The sequence below is a fragment of the Pelophylax lessonae genome (assembly GCF_965119305.1).
Source record: "Pelophylax lessonae genome assembly, chromosome: 7".
NCBI classification, from domain to species: domain Eukaryota; kingdom Metazoa; phylum Chordata; class Amphibia; order Anura; family Ranidae; genus Pelophylax; species Pelophylax lessonae.
The window spans coordinates 73,835,907-73,859,381 of NC_138774.1; the positions used below are offsets into that span (position 1 = coordinate 73,835,907).

At 44.5% G+C, this 23,475-nt stretch overlaps 1 protein-coding gene across 1 annotated transcript in view; it reads left to right on the forward strand.

The window, feature by feature from the left end:
- The window catches only part of PRSS16 (serine protease 16), a 68,691-nt gene that overhangs the window by 34,821 nt on the left and 10,395 nt on the right, over positions 1–23,475 (forward strand). The window contains exons 6-10 of the mRNA XM_082264476.1: positions 421–498; positions 4,561–4,608; positions 19,400–19,663; positions 22,942–23,083; positions 23,179–23,358. Coding sequence (XP_082120602.1) covers positions 421–498; positions 4,561–4,608; positions 19,400–19,663; positions 22,942–23,083; positions 23,179–23,358 — 712 coding nt within the window. The remainder of the gene's footprint in view (positions 1–420; positions 499–4,560; positions 4,609–19,399; positions 19,664–22,941; positions 23,084–23,178; positions 23,359–23,475) is intronic.

Consider the following 23,475-nt stretch of genomic DNA (forward strand, 5'->3'; position numbering starts at 1 on the left):
GCTCAGTACACTGAGAAGGAGACTCATCCCATTGGTCAGGTCTTTCCTTTGCTCTCTCTAGGACAGTGATGGCGAACCTTGGCCCGCCTGATGGTTTGGAACTACATTTCCCATGATGCTCATGCACTCTGCAGTGTAGTTGAGCATCATGGGAAATGTGGTTCCCAAACATCTGGAGAGCCAAGGTTCACCATCACTGCGAATGACCACATTGGGCAGCGCAGGAGAAATCGATAGGCTTATCTTGGAAGTGATTTTAGTTTTTTGAGTGTTTCGGTTTGTATAAAGACCGATTTCCAGTAGTTTGTGAGCAGCATTTAAAATCTCTCATTTTTAAATTTTTTTTTTATGAATATATGTAAAGCTCAAACTAGTCTTCTATATATTACCTGTGTAATGTTTTGTTTTGTTTTGTTGTAGTTCCCACACTTGGTTTATGCAGCTGTGGCCTCTTCTGCCCCCGTGAGAGCGGAGCTCAACTTCATAGATTATAACAAGGTACTCAAACCTCTTGGCAATGCTTTAGTAAAGGTGGATTCCACCCAAAACTATGCAAGGTGTTAACATGGGTGGATTCAGGAATTGCCTCTGCTTGTGATTTGCAGAACTTCATCTGGTAACCAATGTTAACAAGATTATCTGTTGTGTTTAAATTCTACCTGTTAACCACTTGCCGACTGCTCACATCACAGTACTGCGGCAAAGTGGCTCGTTAAGGTCTGGCGACGTAGACCTACGTCACCAGATTCTCCCCTCTCTCGGAGGCTCGCTCCCGCTGTATTCAGACACAGCGGGAGTCGGGCCAGGGGAGGAGAGGCGGTGATCACCGCCGCTCTTCCCCGATCGTCGGGGATCGAGTGAGGAAATCCGCCCGCCTTGTCTCCTCTGTGACAGACAGTCACAGATTACAGGATTCAGCATAGCCGAACCTGCGATCTCTGTCTCTGTCACACAACCCCCTCCCCCCACACACGTCAGTAAGCATGAGGCCCACATTTAACCCCTTGATCAACAACAGTGTTAACCCCTTCCCTGCCAGTGTCATTATTACAGTAACAGTGCATATTTGTAGCACTGATTAATGTAGTAATGTCACTGGTACCCCTAAAAGTGTCAAAAATGTCAGTTAGGGGTCCGATCTGTCTGCCGCAATGTCGCAGTCCCGCAAAAAAAAAATTGCAGATCGCTGCCATTATTAGTAAAAAATAAATAAACAATAAAAATGACAAATCTTTCCCGTAGTTAGTAAATGCAATAACTTTTGTGAAAACCAATCAAAATACGCTTATTGTGATTTTTTTTTTTTTTTTTTTACCAAAAATATGTAGCAGAAAACAAATTGGCCTAAAATGTTAAATTTTGATTTATAAATTTTTTTTGGGGAATGTTTTATAGCAGAATGTAAAAAATATTATTTTTTTTTTTTTTTAAATTGTTGCTCAATTGTTTTCAAAAATTAAAAATCGCACAGGTGATCAAATGCCATCAAAAGAAAGCTCTATTTGTGGGAAAAAAAAAGGACATAAATTGAATTTGGGTACAGCGTCGCACGACAGCGCAATTGTCCGTTAAAGTAACGCAGTGCCGAATCGCAAAATATTGCCTGGTCAGGAATGGGGTAAAATCTTCCGGTCTTAAAGCGGTTAAAAATACGCTCATTGAGAATTTTTTTCTCAAAGACATGTAGCTAAATACTTTTTGGCTTAAATATATGACAAAAATTGAATATATTATATTTTTTAACTGTCAAAGTAGAAAATGTCAATTTTTTCGCCAAATTTTCGCTCTTTTTTTTATTAATATTGCAAAAAATTAAAAGCGCAGAGGTGATCAAATACCACCAAAAGAAAGCTCTGTTTGTGGGAAAAAAAGGATGTACATTTTGTTTGGGTACGGCGTTGCATGACCGCGCAATTGTCCATTAAATTCGCGCAGTGCCAAGTTGCAAAAAGTGGCCTGGACGTTAAGCAGGAAAATTCTCCGGGGCTAAAGTGGTTAACCTTCAAACGCTCCATAAGGCCATCTACACATGGCCTTCAGCATGTGCAAGAGCAGTGTGATTACCACTAAGTTTTGCAATCATTTGCAAAGCCTTTACCCAGCACTGAGCAACTTTCTTCATTCTATGCATTAAGATAAATAGCCTTCTGTGTATAGCAGCCTCCCCAGCACCCCACCACCACCACTTAGCTGAACATAAACATTAAGTTCTGGCGCACAGGTATAACCAATTTATAGGCTGTATAGGTTAAGGATGTCCATATAGTCCATTAATTGTCCATATTTAATAAGATAAGTGAGCTGTAGGTATTCAATAAATACAGCATAGAACGGAAAGCCAAATAGAAACTCACATAACCAATAAAAAGTAAGGCTCATCTGTGGTGAGGCAGCCCCAGCGGCAGAGAGATCCAGGCATCCAACCTTAAGGATGGGGAGCCGCGACCCAGTGTGCTGTCTCCGGCGAAGATAGACAAGTTGCGGATCCTCGCTATGCGGGCCACTGAATGGAACACAGCGCTGGCTGGCTTAAACGTAAGCAGTCATTGATTCTGCTAAAGATTGCACACTTGAATAACACAAGAAAATGTTGTTTCAATCATTTATTCATCAGAGATAACAATAGATGTACGGGAGCGCGCATGCTTGGAAACACGTCATGTTCCCCTGCTCTGCGGTGACGTCATACGCCAGCCCCCGCTGTGTTCTATTCAGTGGCCCGCATAGCAAGGATCCGGAACTCGTCTATCCTCGCCGGAGACGGCACGCTGGGTCGCGGCTCCCCATCCTTACGGATGGACGCCTGGATCTCTCTGCCGCTGGAGCTGCCTCACCGCAGATGAGCCTTACTTTTTATTGATTATGTGAGTTTCTATTTGGCTTTCCGTTTCTATGCTTAATAAATATTGCACTTCGAGGCGCTCTCCTGTTCTTTTTAATACCTACCTGATCCCCCTCTATCCAGCAATGTCCACGAGTGCTTTACCCATCCGGGACTCTCTCCTGATTGGCTCAGACACAGCAGCAAAGCCATTGCCTCCTGCTGCTGTCAATCAAAGTGAGTTACCCAATCGGGAGGGGGGGGGGAACAGCAGCTGTATGTCTGAATGAATACATGGAGCTGTGGCTCGGTCTGGGTGCCCCCATAGCAAGCTGCTTGCTGTGGGGGCACCTAGCAGGAGGGAGGGGCCAGAAGCTCCAGCCAGGGAGCCGAAAAGAGGATCCGGGCTGCTCTGTGCAAAACCAACTGCTCAGAGGAGGTGAATATAACCTATTTGTTATTTTTATGGGAAAAAAATGACACTTTACAATCACTTTTTAAAGAGGTTGTAAACTCGTTTGTTTTTTTGTTTTTTGTTTTTTCTACACCCTGCAAGAGAAAGACATAATGAGCTAGTATGCATCGCATACTAGCTCATTATGCAATACTTACCTTAGAACGAGCCCCCGCCGTGCCGCTCACTCACTTCTATGACGGGCGACATGTCCAGTCGCCCGTCTTCCGGGATCGTCACTCCCACTCCCACGCACGCGGGAGCCGACAGTCACGGCACGGGACTCTGAAGGAACGGCACGATCGGCCGTTCCTTCAGAGCGCATGCGCCAGTGACGTCACTGGCGGCATGTAAGGTAAATATCTCCTAAACGGTACATGTTTAGGAGATATTTACAGTACCTATAGGTAAGCCTTATCATAGGCTTACCTATAGGTACAAGTTGTAGAGGAGGGTTTACTTCCTCTTTAAGTAAACTAAAGTCTAAAGCCTCATGCACACTGGATGTTTACAGCTGCTTCTAGGGGCATCTGGCATTTTATCTTTTTCTGTCTCTAACCTCCCCTGCATATTATCCTATGTGTCCATGCACACACAGGTTTTTAGCGTCAGGAAAAAAACCCACCGCCAGTGTTTCCAGGAGCAGCAGAGTTTGGCAGAAAAAACGCTTAAAGCTGCTAAACATGTCTAAACACATCTAAACACAAGGCGCGTTTAGCACTTTCCGCATTTATTAATTCCCATAGCCTGAATAAATTATAATTCTGGCCAATGAAAAAAATAATTGTCCAAACACCAGACGCTGCTAAACTCTACTAAACTGATTTGAAAAAACACAGCTTAGGTGAGTTTTTAACGCTGATTTTCTCCTGTCAAGAGAAACCGTGTTTTTACATTAAACAATTGTGCATGAGGCCTAATATTAAAAATGCAGACATTTAGGACATGCAGTGTCTCCTCTGCAAAAGAGAAATCTACCTGCATACTCAGTCTTTTGTGGAATGCACATGCTTGAGAGTGACATTACCCCGCTGGCTGATCAAGATGGTTGAAGACCAGCACCCAGAAGAAGCAGAAAAAATGCCGTTGCCAGTGAGGGACCTCATTGGTGTGGGAAAGTTGAAGCAAAGGTGAGTATCGCTGAGTTGACTTCCGCTTTAGGATAATTTGAATTGTAAAACATTGAGTAAACCCTAAATGTTAAGGCTTCATAATAACAGTTTAAGACTGAAGATCCAGATAATCGCAGATGCCCATGGTACAAATCTTGTTTGTCTATTCACAGGTGGTGGCATACAGCTTGTCAGACCCAGTCATTGGAGGATCTGAAAAGGTACAGTGAATACAATCCTTTTATATTGGAACTCTGCAGGGCTTTAAAGGGGGTAGCACTTGCCATCCTGTACGGGACCCAGGCCCTATAAGTTTAACAGGGGGGGGGGGCCAGAGCAGCAGGAGTGGTTCCAGCAACTGTGCCCAATCCCCCTGCAGCCCTCCCTGCATTTAAATTCTTCAGTTTATAAATATCCAGGGAGCCTGTACAGAGCGCTTTCTTTTCTTTCACTCTGCAGCTGATACTGCAGAGAAAGGATTGAGGAATCTGGGTCCTCAATCTCTTTCTCTGTCACAAAAATGGGACGTTGGGTGTTTGTTTAGACATCTGATATTTCACTATCCCCCACGGGGCTGAAAAAAAAAATGTAAAAAAATAACTAAATCTAAAAATAAAAACAAAAAAAAATGAAGGGTTTATTTTCAAAGATATTCGGGTTGCATGAATGCATGGTTTGTTCATGTAGCTGGAGCCATCTGTTAGGCTTGGTTTATTGTTTCTGTTGTATTTGTACATGGGGGCAGACATATTTGCCTATTATGAACCCTGGTTTTGCTTACTGCCACACAGTGGTTGAGCTGCATCTCACAATGCAAGTCTATAAGTTGGTCCATTCATCCATTTAAAACAATGCACTTCCTGTGTGGCTTGTAACTTATTACAGCGATTGTTAAAGTGTATGTAAATCCTAACAATGGACTTCTCTACAGAGTATATCCTTGGAAGGATTTTGCCAAATCTCTTCAAAAAGGGCAAAAAATAACCTGTTTCACCAGAAATCTTATGATCTGATAACTTCCTATGTCCAGGGAGGGGTTATGGAAATGGAGAGGTCCGTGTTCTTTGGAATCCGTCAGGAAAAAAAGTAGGCAGGGTTGACACCACTTGCTTAGGATTTCAGAGCTGTGCTGTCATTTCAATTAGGAAGTAAGGAGTATACTATATTTCTGGCACATCAGCGGTTATTTTTCTGTATTTGAAGTGTATTTAAAAGGATTAAACTTGGAGAAATATATAAGTATTCCAGAGATGTACTGCATCTAATTTATTTTCCCTTGGTGTTCCTTTTATACAGAGTCTCCTACAGAGGCAAAACTATAAATCTCTATAGCTAACCACTCTAGATTCAGCTCCTCTCTGACTCTAAGGCCCTCAGTAAGGCATCCGTAATCTGCACATAAGTGTTTGTAGACATGGGTCACCATGGCAAGGCCGTGCTATTTTGCATTCCATATTGATCGCTAGTAGCACGCAGAGGTATGCGAAGATAGATGTCAGACTCTGCTGTCATTGATAGCTCTGGTAGCCATTAAGTGATACTAAACACACAATGTTTAATTTAATTTACATTGTCCCTTCAATTTATTTTATGGATGATGGACTTTTAAATTGTTTTAATAGAAAAAACCTCTAATTACTTTTTTCCTAATCGCAATACAACTGTCACATGACCCAGATCTTTCCCAACCTGTCTGCAGGGAAACCTAAGCAGGAGGAGCTCCTAGACCTCTGCTGCTGGTCACATGTTCAATATAAACAAAACAACCATTGGCATACAGAGTAAAAATGAATAATTTAATATCAATAAACTGGTTTAAATTGTCATATAAATATATATGTGAGATCAAATCTTTATTATTTTATGGCAATAAAACAGTGTGGGTAGATTTCTGCCAGTCACGCCCACCAAGCCTGTGTCTTAGAATAGGAGGGAGGAGGTTGGTGGGCATGGAGGAGGAGGGAGGGAGTGGGCTGTCATTTACCACTGTGTATACGCCCACATGTGTGACTCTATAGTCACACGGGCTGCTCAGATCAGATGTGATAGGGAGGAAATGCTCAGCATAGAAACTCACTGAAAACTGAGCATGTGCATGTTGCAAAATTCCTAGCTGAATTGGGGACATAGACAGAAGGAAGAAATGGAGAGCTGCCGGATTAACAAGTTTGTTTGAAGAACATAAACAAATCTCATAGTGACTGAGTGAGTATGAGCAGCCTGTAATACACCATTTATTGAGAGTTTTTAATGATGTGGGTGTAGTGACACTTTAAGGATCAGGAAGCAATCAACATCGTTCCTGATCATGGGATCACAATAACAGCTGTCTGGAAGCTTTTTTTTATGTGTGCACTCCCTGTGCACACAAATGGAAATACCGTACAATGTTTAATCACTTCCCGCAAACTGACGTATCTGTACGTTGGCTTGAAGAAGTAGTTGTACCGGGATGATGCCTGCAACTAGAGGCATCACCCGATACAGTTTTTTAAAGCCAGCGGTCGGCTTTCTGGAGATAACTGATGCGGCTCAGCAGCCATTCGGCCGTTATCCCAGCAAGCGGGAGGGGACCTCCCGCCGCTCTGCCCGGGTCTCCCGTCCCCTCGGAAGACCCGAGCAGCCTGCTGGCGTTTCCGCAGGCTGGTTAGAGTCCTGAGCAAATCCGGATTTGTCTTCAATTGTGTCTCCGATCATTTAACCCGGAAGGGACGTCATGACGTCACTTCCGGTGTACTCGGCAGCCAACGGCAGCATTCAAAAATGCAGATTTCGGCACTTTGAAGTGCAGTGGAGGGGTCTGGGGTCTTTCAGACCCCCAGATCCCTCCATAAAGAGTACCTGTCACCAGTGTTAATTTTGGCATCAAATTTTAATTTATTTTGTTTTAGTTCTAGTCTTTTGACTAAAATGCCATTTTAGTTTTAGTCCCATTTTAGTTGAATAAAATAATTTTAGTCCACTGAAATCAAATGTGTTTAGTTTAATTGTAATGCATTATTTAAGCATTTCAATAGAATTTCCAAACTCATTATATACTCCTGGAGTAAAAAAATTGAATATGTTATTTATGTAATTAAGGTTTGAACAAACTCTCAGATACAGATTTAGCCACTCTGGACGGTGGTCTGAGGAGGCCTGTAATGCTGCACAGGGCTGGATGGAGGTCTAAGGGATGGCCTGTAATGCAAAGTGCTCTGGATGCCGCCATGGCGATGGTCACTGGTCAGAGTAGGCCTGTAATGCTGTACAGTGCTGGATGGAGGTCTCCGGTCTAAGGGATGGCCTGTAATGCACAGTGCTGCTCTGGTCTCTGACAGACGTCATGGATGGTGCACACAGTCGCTTCAATTCGCTTGCTTGCTTGGAGTGGAAGCAAACGAAGCTCAGTGAAAACCGAAAGTTAGTAAACGCCTCTGCCTTACATTTTCGTCCCGTTTTTCGTACATTAACTTAAACAGACTTGATTTTCATCATAGTTTTCGTCAGTGGATGAAAATGTGCTGTACTTTTTTTCCTTTATGTTTACATTCCTTGTGACAGCAATAACAGTGATTCAGATTTTTATCCTGTATTTTTTTTTTTTTAAACTGTGTTAAAAAACAAATTTTTTTAAAGCGCCCCTGTCCCTCTGAGCTTGCACACCAAAGAAAATGCATACGCAAGTCGTGCCTGAAAATGTAAGCAGTGTTCAGGTTACACATGTGAGGTATCACCGTGATCGTTGGGGCGAGAGCAAAAATTCTAGAAAAAGACCATTTCACGAATGTACTCAATTTTAAACAGCAACATGTTGGGTACCTATTTACTTAGTGTTACCTAATCTTTCACAATATACAAAAAAAATTGGGCTTACTCTACTGTTTTTAGTTTTAATTGTTTTCTCTTTTTTTTTTTTTTTTTTTTTTTAAGATTCGGTGAAGAGTATTTTTTCCTAAAAAAAAAAAAAAATGTGTTTGAAAGACAAAAATATAGCAACGCCTGCTATTTTATTCTCCAGAATCTTTGCTATATATATATATATATATATATATAATTTATATTTTTATAAAATTTATATTTATATTTGTATTTTTTTTTTCTAGAAAAAAAATACTAACTTTAACTTTTCATATTTTTATCCATTTTGTAGCCTAAAATAAACAAACAAAAGAAAAAAACAGGTTATTTATTAAAACGCTGTACTTACAGAAAAAAAAAATAGGTAACGTGATTTAGCTAGGTAAATAATCTTAGCACTTGTCAATTTAACCCACGCACATTGACGTTGCTATTTTTGGTCTGGGCTTCCTGCCATTGATGACTTAATACAAAATCAGTCATTTATGGAAGTGAATGCTTTTAAAATCATTTTTTGATGTTACATTTACATATTTAAAACAATGCTATAGTAAATGAAAATATACTATACTGTTGCTTTAAATGCTTTTACAGGAAGGAGTGCCATCCAGAGGACCAGTGGAATTGATCAAGGACCGCAGTGCAGTATTAGCACAGACTGACATAATTATTGGCAATCATTTTAGCAGTATGCAGCAGAAAGTAAATTTATCTGCTGAACTCCTGTCTGTATTGCATCAAACGCTTGCCAGGGAGTACTTGGCAGCAACCTGTGAGCAGCACTTCCTTTGAATAGTCATATGCAATGATGGTAAAGGAAAGATTACTATAAAGTATACTTGAAATTATCCTTGATGCAAATACTGTGTTTCCCCAAAAATAAGCCTGGGTCTTCTATTAATTTTAGGTACCAAAAATACATTCGGCTTATTTTCGGGGGATGTCTTCTTATTTGTCCCCCGTCTTCTCTCCCCTCTCCCTCCCTGTCAGCAAAGGAGTCAACATCCCTGTAATCTCAAAATAAACTCTAGGTAAAGTCCTTGTAAAATCATTTAATCTGCTCTGTAAATGGATTACAAAATGCCCAGTGTGTGTCTTTATATAATGTTATAGAAAATACCTTATTTACAGCATTGCTGGGGGCTCACATGTCCCGCCGAAGCGCTTCTAACCTGCTCCGAGTACTGCTGAGGGATCCCCGCTGACGTCAGCCCTGCTCCAAGCACTGCAGGGGGAGATGCCGGGATCCCCGCTGACATCAGCCCTGCTCCGAGCACTGCAGGGGGAGATGCCGGGATCCCCGCTGACATCAGCCCTGCTCCGAGCACTGCAGAGGGAGATGCTGGGATCCCTGCTGATGTCAGCCCTGCTCCGAGCACTGCAGAGGGAGATGCCGGGATCCCCGCTGACGTCAGCCCTGCTCCGAGCACTGCAGAGGGAGATGCCGGGATCCCCGCTGACATCAGCCCTGCTCCGAGCACTGCAGGGGGAGATGCCGGGATCCCCGCTGACATCAGCCCTGCTCCGAGCACTGCAGAGGGAGATGCCGGGATCCCTGCTGATGTCAGCCCTGCTCCGAGCACTGCAGAGGGAGATGCCGGGATCCCTGCTGATGTCAGCCCTGCTCCGAGCACTGCAGAGGGAGATGCCGGGATCCCTGCTGATGTCAGCCCTGCTCCGAGCACTGCAGAGGGAGATGCCGGGATCCCAGCTGATGTCAGCCCTGCTCCGAGCACTGCAGAGGGAGATGCCGGGATCCCAGCTGATGTCAGCCCTGCTCCGAGCACTGCCGAGGGAGATGCCGGGATCCCCGCTGACATCAGCCCTGCTCCAAGCACTGCAGGGGGGAGGCATCATCGACGTCAGTCGGGAGGAGGACGAGAGCTCCAGCGGGTCGCACGAGCGCCCAGTGGCGCTGTAAATAAGGTATTTTTTACAATCATGTTACATACAGACACACACTGAACATTATATAATGGGCTTAAAATGCACTGCAAAGAATCACATGTAATTTGAACAGGAAAGTGGTGTGATTCCTGCTGGAATTGCATGCGGTTTCCCACACCACTCCTGCGTGAACCCAGGCTGAAGTCCCTATGACAAGCTTGGGTTCACAAAGGGGTGGTGGGGGAAACGGCATGTAATTTGGAAAGTAGTCACGCCTTCCTGTTCAAATCCAATGCGATTTCTTTGCAGTGCAATTTGAGTCCATTCTTTTTGTATTGGCTCAAATATCACCGCAGAGGTATCGGTTTTAGGTATCGGAGCATTAGTACGCGTACTTCTGCAAATGCTTTCTATCGGCACCGATGAAACCCTAGTAAAGATCCCACTAATGCACATGTGTCAAACACAAGGCCCGTGGGCCGAATGCGACCCTCCAGGCCATTTCATGTCACCCTCACACCTCTCCTACAACTACAGCACCCTCCTCCTATCAGCCCCCACCTTGTCCCAGCAGTCCCACAGAGAGGAGCACAGAGCTGCTCCTACCAGGGCTGGGACAAGGGGTGGGCAGGAGGGGGCGGCTGCCCCGGGCACTGTGGTATCATATGAGGTGGGGGGGCACCAAAAGGAGGTTGAGAGAGGAGATTTGTGTTGTGAGGGGGAATTTGGGGGTGGCAGGGGATATTGCTGTTCTAGGAAGGGACATTTGGGGAGGTGTACTAAGAGTGATGATTTAAGGGGCTTTGTGTTGGAAGGGGGATGGGAGGAAGAAGAGTTGTGCTAGGAGGGGGATTGTTGGGCGTTTTTTGTTGGAAAAGGTAATATGATAGGGGGAGGGGATTTGTGCTTGGAGGGGATTTTTTTAATTCTGGAGAGGGAAATTTGTGCTAGCAGGGATAATTGGGGGTATTTGTACTACGAGGGAAAATTGGGGGGATTTGGGCTAGGATGGGGGATTGGGGAGAATTTGTAGTATGGGGGGGGGGGATTGGGAGTGTGGAAAGAAGGCTTGTTCTCAGAGGTGAAATTTTATGCGGTAGAGGATTTGTGATAGGAGGGTTTTTTTTTTTTTTTGGAGGGGAGGGGGTATTTTTGCTGACACATAATGCTCATACATCTTGGAGGGGAGGGGGGGAGTAATTTGACATGTTCGCCCTGGGCTCTAGATGACCTTGTCCTGGCACTGCCTCCTACAGGTCCCTGCGCTTCTCTGTGCAGCCATGGAGATGCATGTTTCTGTTTGGCCAGCCTAAGTCTTTAGGTACTAATGAAACCAGTAATAATCAAATACAGAGGCAATTACTTAATATGATAAAGAGTGGATACATTTTATATGGTCTTTTATAGATACAACCAGCCCTTTGAGGGCAGCCGCAATGCTGATGCGGTCCGCAATGAAATTCAAATTAAGTTTGACACCCCTGCACTAATGTATCCTGAGTTATACTGTAGATAATAGTAAGTTTTTAGCAGGGGTTTCCCGAGACCACAAAATTATTTTATTTCAAAGGTTCCTCTGTGTTGGAAGAGTGGAGAAAGGCTGCCTCCTTAAGCGTAGCTCCACTTGTTTGCACCTCCACTGCCCCATTTGGCACTTTTTGGAGGGGAGCAGGTACCTGGTTTTGACCGCTTGCTGGATACCAGGGCAGGTAAGTGTCCTTGTATTAAAAGTCAGAAGCTACAGTATTTGTAGCTGCTGACTTTTCATTTTTTTGGGGGGAGACTGGAGCTCCTCTTTAGAGGATAAGTGCACTTTCAGCCCCCCTCCTATTAGTGATCGTCCGATATCGGTTTATTGTTGCCGATGTCGATATGGGCCGATGCTTTCGTACAAAAAAAAAATTTATTTTTTTATTTTTATTTGACAGGTACTCTTGTGGAGGGATCTGGGGGTCTAAAAGACACCAAACCCCTCCTCTGCACTTAAAAGCATTCAAAACGCCAAGTTTGGCTGTTTTGAATGCTGTCATTTTTTTTAATCTGGCGTTAGACAGTACCCGGAAGTGATGTCACTCATGACATCACTTCCGGGTTTTTGCATGGAGACCCGATCAGAGCCAAATGTGGCTTTGATGGGGTCTTCGGCAGCCATGCAGGCTAGTTGCCTGGGTCTCCCGGTGGGACTGGAAACCCGGGCGAGCCGCGGAAGGTGGGGGACGTCCCCTCCCGCTCCTTGTAATGACAGCCAAGCGGCTTCTCAGCCGCATCGGTTGTCATTACAAGACAGCCGCTGGTCGGCTATGGACGCCGGTACCGGGGTGATGCCTCTAGCTGCAGACACCACTCTGGTACAAGCACTTTCCTGAAATATCAGCAATATCGGTAACCTTGGTGGTCGATTCCGATATATCAGGGAAAGTGCAGATCCGCCCTCAATATATCGGCTTTCCCGATAATCGGTCGATCCTCCTATCCTTCCCTAACCAAAACTACCCCATCATTTCCAGACCCTGTGGCCATGGCCTCCGACATTCATTTACATTTGCCTTGAAAAATCTTCTGTGTGCTGTCTGCACCTCTGCACCAATGGTCTTCCTTGGGGCTGTCTCCCCAAGCATTTCCAGATTTGCAGCATGTACTGATTAGAAGTCTACAAGGGAGCAAGACCAACCAATGATGCCCAAACAGTTGCATAGAACTATATAAGTGTGGATATAATCAACATTGTGTAAATATTCAGTAAGTGTTGAAGTACCTAAACATTACTATTTGCTAAAGCATTGTGTATCAAAAAAACCGTTGCCTTTTTGCCATAAAATCCTTTTTTATTTTCACTTTTTTGTATCTCCTGTACTGCTGATCTTCTCCAGTCCCTTTTAGCCTTTCCCTGTCTACATACACTCGCTTTTTTGCTCTGGACTACCTTACTGAACATGACTGGGCAATGTGTGCCCATCAGGTGGGGCATATTGCTATCGCACCAACAAACAAAACAACATAATCCGTCGCAGGGCTTTTTTTCAGCAGGAATGTGAGGGATCGCAGTTCCGGCACCTCCCACATTGAATGTATGTAATGGCAAGAGAATCTTGGAGGTCTATAGTTTCTGGCTGCTGGAGTATCTATTGTTGCAGGGGTGGATCTATTGTTGCTGGCTGCTGGAGTATCTATTGTTGCAGGGGTGGATCTGTTGTTGCTGGCTGCTGGAGGATCTATTGTTGCAGGGGTGGATCTATTGTTGCTGGCTGCTGGAGGATCTCTTGTTGCATGGATGGATCTATTGTTGCTGGCTGCTGGGGGATCTTCTGTTGTAGGGGTGGGTCTATTGTAGCTGGCTGCTGCGGGATCTCTTGTTGCAGGGGTGGATCTATTGTTGCTGGCTGCTGGAGGATCTCTTGTTGCAGGGGTGGATCTATTGTTGCTGGCTGCTGGAGGATCTCTTGTTGCAGGGGTGGATCTCTTGTTGCTGGCTGCTGGAGGATCTCTTGTTGCTGGCTGCTGGAGGATCTCTTGATGCATTGTTGCTGGCTTATGTTACTGGGGGAGATCAATTGTTGCTGGGAGTGATCTACTATATGCAAAAAATTACTTAAAAGAACACTCACAGCAGGCTATCTAGTAAATCCTATGCGCTTAGGAGTAAAGGGTAGAAAAATATAAAGAATGCTGCTACTTAAAGAACACCATATAAAAAGTAAACCAATATTTCTGCCCAAAGGAACAGCAATATATGATACCAGTAGCGCAAAGATGATGGTAAGTATACCTGCATCAAAAGTAAGGTAATATCCAATATGCGGTCTTACAACATAACATATATCATATATAATGAACGTTAAAACATGCAAAACAATATAAACATATTATAAAGTCCATCAAAGTGTTGAGTCCACAGCCAAAATATGAAGATTAGCAGAGGAATAAGGGTGATCAGTGGTTATTTAAAGGGATGCACCATCAAACTTCAACCTCCACCGTGTCCCCATTGGGAGAATAGCCACTCACCAGCTTTCCATGCTTGTCCACTTAACACGGAACAAGCTCACCCAGCTTTCCTAAATGACGATTAAACGCTGCTCTCTCATGAAATCTTCACTGTTAAATGCTCATAAGGGTGAAGAAAAAAGAGTGCCCATAGCGTGATACAGTCTCAAACGCAAACTTTTATTAAAAGGTCCCCCGGATACTGGCATGTCACATACACAATAGCAGGCTGTGGCCATCCCCCCCCCCTCCCCAGGCGGGTACATCGTAGCACACTGACAAGGCACTCCCTCTGCCGGTGTTCCGTGAGAATTACCTACCCGTGAGAAAAACCTACCCCTCGTCACTTCCGGTTCTCGGCACTGTATGTAACGCAGCGGTTGCATTAAAACAGCTGTGCTGAAATACGAGTGATCTCCGCTCCTGTGCCTGCCACTTCCCTGATCTCGGATAGTAAATATAAAAGCGGCGGCGGGTGTATGAAAACATAAATCACGGAGCCGAGAGCCACTTTTATATTTACTTGCCGAGAGCAGGGAAGTGCCAGGCACAGGAGCGGAGATGACTCCTATTTCAGCCCCGCTGTTTTATGTAACTGACGCATCGGTAGGTTTTTTTTCACGGTACACCGTGATCGTTTCATACTAGTGCGCATGCGCACTAGTAAGCTCCTCTGTTCTTCCATTAGGTATCCGGGGCTCTGAGCATGCGCACTGCTGCGCTGCTCAGCTGTTTCTGGCCGGAAGTGACGAGGGTAGGTTATTCTCATTTTTTTTTTTTTTTTTTTTAAAGCCCGTGGTGTGTGAAACACACTCAAAAGACTTACACCCGGTGCATAAAAAAGTGCACACACGCAAACGTGAACACACAAAAAAGTGCACAAGGCGTACACACATGGCCCTCCCCCGAAGAGGAAGGGCCCTAACCCTGATCCCCCGGGGCACGAAGCTCCTGACAGGGACTGAGGTACTCACTTAGGTCCACCCAGCCGAAGCCGGGCAGACCCCATTCTTCAGGGGGACTGCCGAAACAGCCCACCCCGAGTACTAGGTAGGGCTCCCCCAAAGGGAGACCCCATGGGAGAGGGCGAACTAAGCCAAAAGGCCATATCCACCCCCTCCCAAGACTTACAGGGCAGGCCCGAGGACCTACGCCATCCAAGTCGTGCAGTGACAAAACAACCAAAAAGGGACATACGTGGACACACAAACAAAGAAAAACAGAGTGGGGAAAAGGGAAGTGGAGAAGTGCTGGGTAGTGCCTAAGTGCTAGACCTCGGCAGGCCCCCCGGCCAGGAATAAAAAATTCCTCTGGTGTTGGCCAAAAGGCCCACCCCAAGAGGCAGGTGCAGAAAAAGTGTGATGGTGCAGTGACCAAGGTGCCACAAAAACTCAGGTGAGCTGCCCCTCACCAGTGAAATTGAGGCACCCCTGGGCTGCCACCCCAGGGGCACGTACACCACGGGCTTTTTCGGTCTCAGCCCCCGGCCAGACCCAGTGTAGCCCTATCCCATCAGGAGGCATCAGAATTTTAGACAGCTTAGGGAGAACCTGCCTTCAACTGGGGACAAGCCTTTTGCAAGGCCAGATTCAACCCAGGAGGAAAGGTTCCCCCACCACCATCCGCCATTCCTTACCAATCACATCCAGGAGCAGTACTAACCGGAAAATTGGCGAAACCGGCTTTCCCGCTCCCTTCAAACTGACAGGGGCGGACCCATTCAAATCAGAAGGCAACAGACCCATCCGGCTTTCTCTGACAGTGCCTACTTCCCGGTCCCCCAGTGACGTCTGGAGCGCCCCGGTTCATTTCAGCCCCTGCCGATACTAACCCTCAGGGTCCATACCAACTGATAAGAACAGATACTACACTTGATCTTAGCCAAAAGGCCGAGGTAGGTTATTCTCATGGGGTAGGTAATTCTCACGTTACACCGGAAGAGCCATTGGAACGCAGAACTCTGCTTCCAGCTGACGTTGTGCGTTCCACATAGTCAGCTCGCTGCGGCCCCGCCTATGTGGGCGGGCTCTGGAATCGATCGCATTCAGCAACTGGCCCTCATGGTGTCACGGTGGAACGCACGCTTGCTTCCGAGGTCGATAGCGTGCGTTCCACCCTGTAACAACCTACACCACGCTGACATCCTTATCCTTCTCTTATATTGCTGTTCCTTTGGGCAGAAATATTGGTTTACTTTTTATATGGGAGTGATCTACTGTTGAGGGAGGGATCTATTGATTCTGGCTGCTAGGAAATCTATTGCTTCTGGTGAGGATCTGTTGCAGCTGGAGGGATCTATTTTATTGTTGTTAACCAATTCCATACAAATTACTGCAATTACCAAAAATGTGCTCATCGCAATATGTCACTGGATTAGTAAGATTACTCCTATCTTATAAGATATTTGGACTTGTGTTTGCTGCCACTGATTTCACTTATTTGTATAATGACTATGGACTTCTTAGTCATACATATAAGTGAAATAATCCTATGATTACAATCAGTGGCTGCAAACACAAGTCCAAATATATTTATAGAAATGATAGGGCTGCACTGATAAGGCAGCACTGATATGCTGCATTTGTGGGTACTGATATTCTGCGTTAATGGGCATGAGGCGGCACTTATAAGCTTCACTGATGGAGCTGCACTGATATGCTGCCCTGATGGGCACTGATATGTTGCACTGATGGGCACTGATGGCTGGCCACTGATGAGGCGGCACAAGTTTAGTCAGGCCTAGGGCAGCACAAAACCTAAATACACCACTGGGTTTGGGGACTTTTTAAAAAGGACAGTGTGAAAATAAAAACTTTAAATGTGCAGAATATCAGCACCTAATATCGGCCTGAAGGGGGGGGGGGGGGGTTCAGAAAGGTGTATCGGCCCTGAAAAAATGATATTGGTCGATTCCTAGTTGTTTTGCCAGGTGATTGTTTACAATCACTTTAAGTGTTCTTAAGATAAAAGTATGGGAGAGCATGGACTTTATCGGCACCAAAGTGGTTAAAATCAATAATTTTAATTTTATTCAATAAAAACATTTATAAAAATATAGGAGGAATATAGAATCACATCAAGACTTGTGGTATACTCAAATGACCCAGACCAATCCAGTGGGAAGGGATACAACACCAGCAGTTGTTTGCTTGGAAGATATTGTGGTCCAGGGAAATTGGCTAAGGTCAGAATAATCTGCTGATGCTCAACATCATGAGAACTTTGCTTTCTCAGGAGCTAAGATAGATATTCTAGATGTAGCACCCTCCTAGATAGGTGCTAGGAAAAAATATAGTTTGCTCTGCCTGCTTCACAGGGGAGCCTGATCTGTAGCTATGCCTGTTTCATGTGTCCATGTGTGATTCATCTGGGCTGAGGCAGTGTCCCCACTGTATCCAATAGGGGAGCCTGTTGGACAGTGGAGGAAATCCAGCCAGTGACGCACAGACTTTTATGACTATCCCAGTGTGTGGTCATAACAGTGGTGCATCCTGGGATATGTTATAAAAGCCACGGGCACATGTGACAGGGTGTCTTTGGGCGGGAAGCCAGGTCCCAGGAGGAGGGTGACGGCTGTCACTTCTCCTGCTGCTGAAGAAGGTGGTCACAGGCGGTCGGCCTTGTGGACCAGAAGTGTGGTGCTGAGCCAGGAGGTCCAGTGGATGCTGACAAGGGAGTTGGAGGCAGAGCGACCCAGGGAAAAACAGTGTCTGTGAGTACCGGGAAGCTTGCCAGGGGTCTGCCAAGGAAGGGGACCACTCCAGGAGGGTGTCAGTGGACAGAAGGTCAGCACACACAGTGAGAAAGGAGGTGCCAATTTAGACCCTGAAGAGTAATCTAAGTGAGAGTTCACGTTCTTTATCTCCACTTCAGTGGCAAGGTGAAGCGGCGGCCTTGCCGCATTCTACAGTCAGTTGTCCTCAGGAATTGTGCATAGTTCATAGTTGGAATATCCCACTCATGTTTTCTCCCATCCAAGTTCTAAAACAAAACACAAAACAAATCCCCTGGACTGTTCATTGTCTGAGCCAAGAACTTTTAATGCCGTGTGTCTGCTTTCAGTTGCTAATGGTAACCCAGGGGAACCCAAGAAGTGTAATTCTCAGCAGCTCCCTAGGGGGCAGTGCTACATAGATAAACAAAAAAATATACTGTATTTTCTGGCGTAAAAGACTACTTTTGAACCTCAAAAAAATCCCCCAAAAATGGGGGGTCGTCTTATATGCCGAGTATAATATCTCCAAGGTAAGCTAAGTATAAGTATTACCGGTAGATGTAATCTCTCAAGACGCTGGCTGTGTGGGAATACTGTACCGGTATACCGTATGTACCGCAGCTTCGGCTACATACAGTGTACTGCGCTGAGCCAATCAGGGAGAGCGATGTATTCTATTATTGAATGCAAAGCCTGCTCGGATTGGCGGAGTAACATCGGCCCGCCTCTCTGACTCTGCCAATCCGAGCAGGCTTTGCATTCAATAATAGAATACATCGCTCACTGTGATTGGCTCAGCGCGGTATACTGTAAAAGCGGAAGATACGGTACATACGGTATACCGGTACAGGATTCCCACACAGCCAGCGTCTTGAGATTACATCTACTGGTAATACTTATACTTAGGGTACCTTGGAGATATTATGAGGGATTACATGTATTACAGTACTTGGGGTACCTTGGAGATCTATGAGAGATCTGATGTTTTTCAATGGTGTTGCCTTGCTTCGGAAGAGGGGTAGTCTTATATGACGAGTATAGCCCAAAACCTATGTTTTAACTTGAAAATTAGGGGGGTCGTCTTATACGCCCAGTCGTCTTATACGCCGGAAAATACGGGTATATTAATGGGTTACATTGGTTCAATTAATGTTCATCAAATCTGTATAAAATCATAACATTTGGGTTTTTTCATTCTAACACAGGAGCAAAAGTGGGAGATGGTTGTCGCCCCATAGCAGATAGTGCCCAAACAAGGATATTTATTGAAGGATCATTGGATTTTCTTTTAATGAAAACTGCATGCTTGTATCCGATTTTAGTGACTTGGGTTTAGATAGTTTTACAAGTTCTGTAAACATTTGCACATGGCAGCGGCCATACTTGCACATTGTTTATACAGGCTCTGCTCCCTGCTTAGTAATACTATAAGGTGGATTTGCTTAATTCTATTATTTTTATTAAAAGTCAGTGGGGTCAGGTATAAGCTGATTAAAAATGAACATAATCTATGTAAGGCATTGATTGTAGAATTTGATTGCATGATGTGTGGTCATCCTGAAAGCCCTGTCTTGCTCGCTCTGCAGTGTCTGGACAAAGTAAAGGACAGTTTCCGAATAGTGGAGTCTCTTCTCAAAGCGGGAAATATTACTCAGCTAGAGAAAGATTTCTTCTCCTGTGCTTCCCTTCACCCACCTGATGACTACACCGAGTTTGTCAGCAACCTGGCCGACATATTCATGGGCGCTGTGCAGTACAACAACGAAATGCCAAGTAGTGATGTCAGGACACTCTGCCAGCAGATGATCTCAGCAGGCTCTGCCTATGAAGGACTGAAGTCTGTAAACTCGGTGAGTACTGCTAGAATTGCTTTGACAATGGCATCACACATTATCGAGTAGTGACCAGCGGGCACAAGAATTTCCATATATCTGTATAAACCAAATGCCATTATGGTAGGATTTACTGAGCATTTGTATGGTTCCGCATAACCTGAAACATTAACTGATTGTTGATATGACTGCAGAGACAGGTTAAGGCAGAAAGGCGCCCTAGGCAGGGTAACCTCTTTGTCCCACCTTCCCCCATCCTTTTAACCGGTGCCATCTTAAGAGCATTATAGGCCCCTGGGCAATGCAGTGCACTGGGGCCCTGCCTACACCATCACCCACGAGAATAAAAATGCAAATTATCGCTAAGGCTATATTTATTGGTACCTCCAACAAAATCAGTGTTTAAACATTAAATTAATAAATAATTAAAAAAAAAAGGCTAAAAATAAATGTATAAATAATAATAAAAAAAAAAAACGAAAAAAAAATAACATGCACTGATATCTTTATTAATTTGGGCATCAGTTGAATACAAAATTAAAGTGACATGCAGATCTTTTGGCTTTCTGAAAATACAAAGACAATATAAATTTCTGCACATAAAAAAAAGTTAGTACTTACTCTTTCTGTCTTTCTAAAGCGGCGGGCGGAGGAACAAACCGGTCTGGGCACTCGGCCACCAGGTAAATTAAACTGGGGGGATCAGATTGGGGGAAATTGCCACCCTATGTGGGACCCCCGGGCAAGTGGGGCCCCCGGGCAACTGCCCAGCATGCCCATTTGGAAAAAGATGGCCCTGCTTTTAACCAGTTTCAGTCCTGGCCAATGTTGACCTTCCTTTCCTGCGTGTACAAATCTACTTTTGTTTGTTTTTTTTGCTAGAAAACGACTTGGAGGCCTCAAACATATATATATGTATTTTTAGCAGAGGCCCTAGAGAATAAAATGGTGGGTGTTGCATATTTTTCTGTCCCACAATATTTGCGCAGCAGTTTTTTATTACTATTATTATTTATTTTGAAAAAAGAAAGGAGAGAAAGGCGATTGTACACAAAATGGAAGCTCTGCAGAGATACATGAGTAATAACATAATATTAAAGGAGCAATCTGCGCTATGCTAGATAAAAATGAATGTATAAATCACCAAGCAGCCAGCATAAATTTGTAATAGCAAATATAGTCAATATGGGTCTATTTGCAGCGCTGACCCATCCATGTGAATGTATATAAAAGAAAAGATGAGATTCCTCCACCAGCTTCCAAGCAAATAAAAGCACACCACAACACCGTGAGGCACTCCAATCTCCTTACCAGACAATAGAATATAATGGGCAGTGTACATTTAATCAACTCTGAATTGCTGATTGCTTGGTTGATGTTCATTTGAAAGATTTATTGTACACTGCCCATTATATTCTATTGTCTGGTCAGGAGAATGGAGTGCCTCACGATAGTGTGGTGTGCTTTTATTTGCACGGACGCTGGTGGAGGAATCTCATCGTGTTCTTTTATATACATTGATATGTGTCAGCGCTGCATATGGACCCATAATAACAACATACGGTCATTAATGACAATGACACTTCATATAATGACAACAGAGACAACTACAATGCTTTTAGCAGTAATCTAAATGAGCTACATGACAACTTGCAACATACGGAGTGTTAGGTAGACTGGTTTAATGATATCATAAAGGAACAACATAGTCTAGGTCAGGGGTCTCCAAATTTTCTAAACAAAGGGCCAGTTTACTGTCCTTCAAACTTTAGGGGGGCCGAACTGTGGCCAGTGGTAGAAGAAAATGTCTTGATGTCATCAGTGGGCTTAAACAATCCACCATGATTGGTATTAGTGGGAATAATAATGCCCCATCCTTGGTATCACTGAAAGGAATATTTTCCCATTGTCAATGTCAGTGGGAGGAATAGTGCCCCATCATTGGTATCAGTAGGAAGAATAGTGCCCCATTAATAGTGTCAGTGAGAGGAATAGTGCCCCATAATTGGTATTAGTAGGAGGAATAGTGCCCCATCGTTGGTATTAGTGAGAGGAATAGTGCCCCATCATTGGTGTCAGTGGGAGGAATAGTGCCCCATCATTGGTGTCAGTGGGAGGAATAGTGCCCCATCATTGGTGTCAGTGGGAGGAATAGTGCCCCATCATTGGTGTCAGTGGGAGGGATAGTGCCCGATCATTGGTGTCAGTGGGAGGAATAGTGCCCCATCATTGGCATCAGTGGGAGGAATAGTGCCCCATCATTGGCGTCAGTGGGCGAAATAGTGCCCCATCATTGGTGTCAGTGGGAGAAATAGTGTCCCATCATTGCTGTCAGTGAGAGGAATAGTGCCCCATCATTGGCGTCAGTGGGCAAAAAAATGCCCCATCATTGGCGTCAGTGGGAGAAATGGTGCCCCATCATTGGTGTCAGTGGGAGAAATAGTGCCCCATCATTGATGTCAGTGGGAGGAATAGTGCCCCATCATTGTTGATGTCAGTGGGAGGAATAGTGCCCCATCATTGGTATCAGTGGGAGGAATAGTGCCCCATCATTGGTGTCAGTGGGAGGAATAGTGCCCCATCATTGTTGGTGTCAGTGGGAGGAATAGTGCCCCATCATTGTTGGTGTCAGTGGGAGGAATAGTGCCCCATCATTGGTGTCAGTGGGAGGAATAGTGTCACATCATTGTTGTGTCAGTGGGAGGAATAGTTTGCCATAGTTGGCATCAGCAAGAGGATTAGTGCCCCATTATCAGTGTTAGTGGCAGGAACTATGTCGCAAGGGCCAGATAAAAGCAAGGAAAGGGCTGCAGTATGGAGACCACTGGTCTAGGTCCTAACCATAACTGAGGGAGGGTAGATCCCGATAGGTGGTGAGCTGAAGAAGATTCTGCCGACCTGAAACCTCTTTGGAGAGGACGCAGCGGTTTTTCAAATGCAATTTGTTTGGAAAAATTGAATGCGCAAAAACACAATGTAATACCCAGATATTTGGTAAAATAAAAAACGATGTAACGTCCAGTAAATAGATACCAAGCATATTATGCTTTAAATTTGGACCGGGGGGGGGGGGGGGGGGTAGGGAGGGATACAGTGTATGTTCACCTTTTCATTAGGTGAATTTACACTTTAGGTTATAAGAGATGGATAAACACTTATCCCATTCTATCCCTTTAAGGAAATGGAGAAAATTGCCGGGCAAGCATTGGTTACTGGGCTATTTTATAACAGTAAAACAGGGCAGGTGGTCTATTAGATATTTGGATGGATAACTGTAAGGGTCTTCACTTTTTCAGCAATACATGACGTACATGGGGATAAGGTGCGTGGAAAATTCCCATGAGAAAACGTTATCAGACTTGAGAAAGACGGAGGTGAATCCAGTGGGAGTTGGGGAGCGCCAATGGTATTACCAAACATGCACAGAGTTTGGATACTGTAAGTGCTGAGCTCTAATGTACACAAAGCTTAAATTATTGTAACTTTCTGTAATAAATGTTATGTTTCATTGTATTCCTCCTTTCCTCGCACAGATCAGACCTGCGAACATGCTTCTTGTCCTTTCTCCCCCCGAATAAGTCTTCAGTCCCAGCTGGACCTCTGCACAGAAGTGTTCCAGATACCGACAGAGTCTGTCTTCCAAGCTGTCCAGTTCACCAATGAATTTTATGGGGCAGATCACCCAAAATCCAGCCGGATAATCTTTGTTAATGGTATTTAAATTTTAACACTTCTTAGACACGATCGAACTTAAATCAAAAGGTCTGCTGTTTTTAAAAGAACAAAAAGCAGACATCTCTAAGTTAATGTGATTGTAAATGATCACCTTG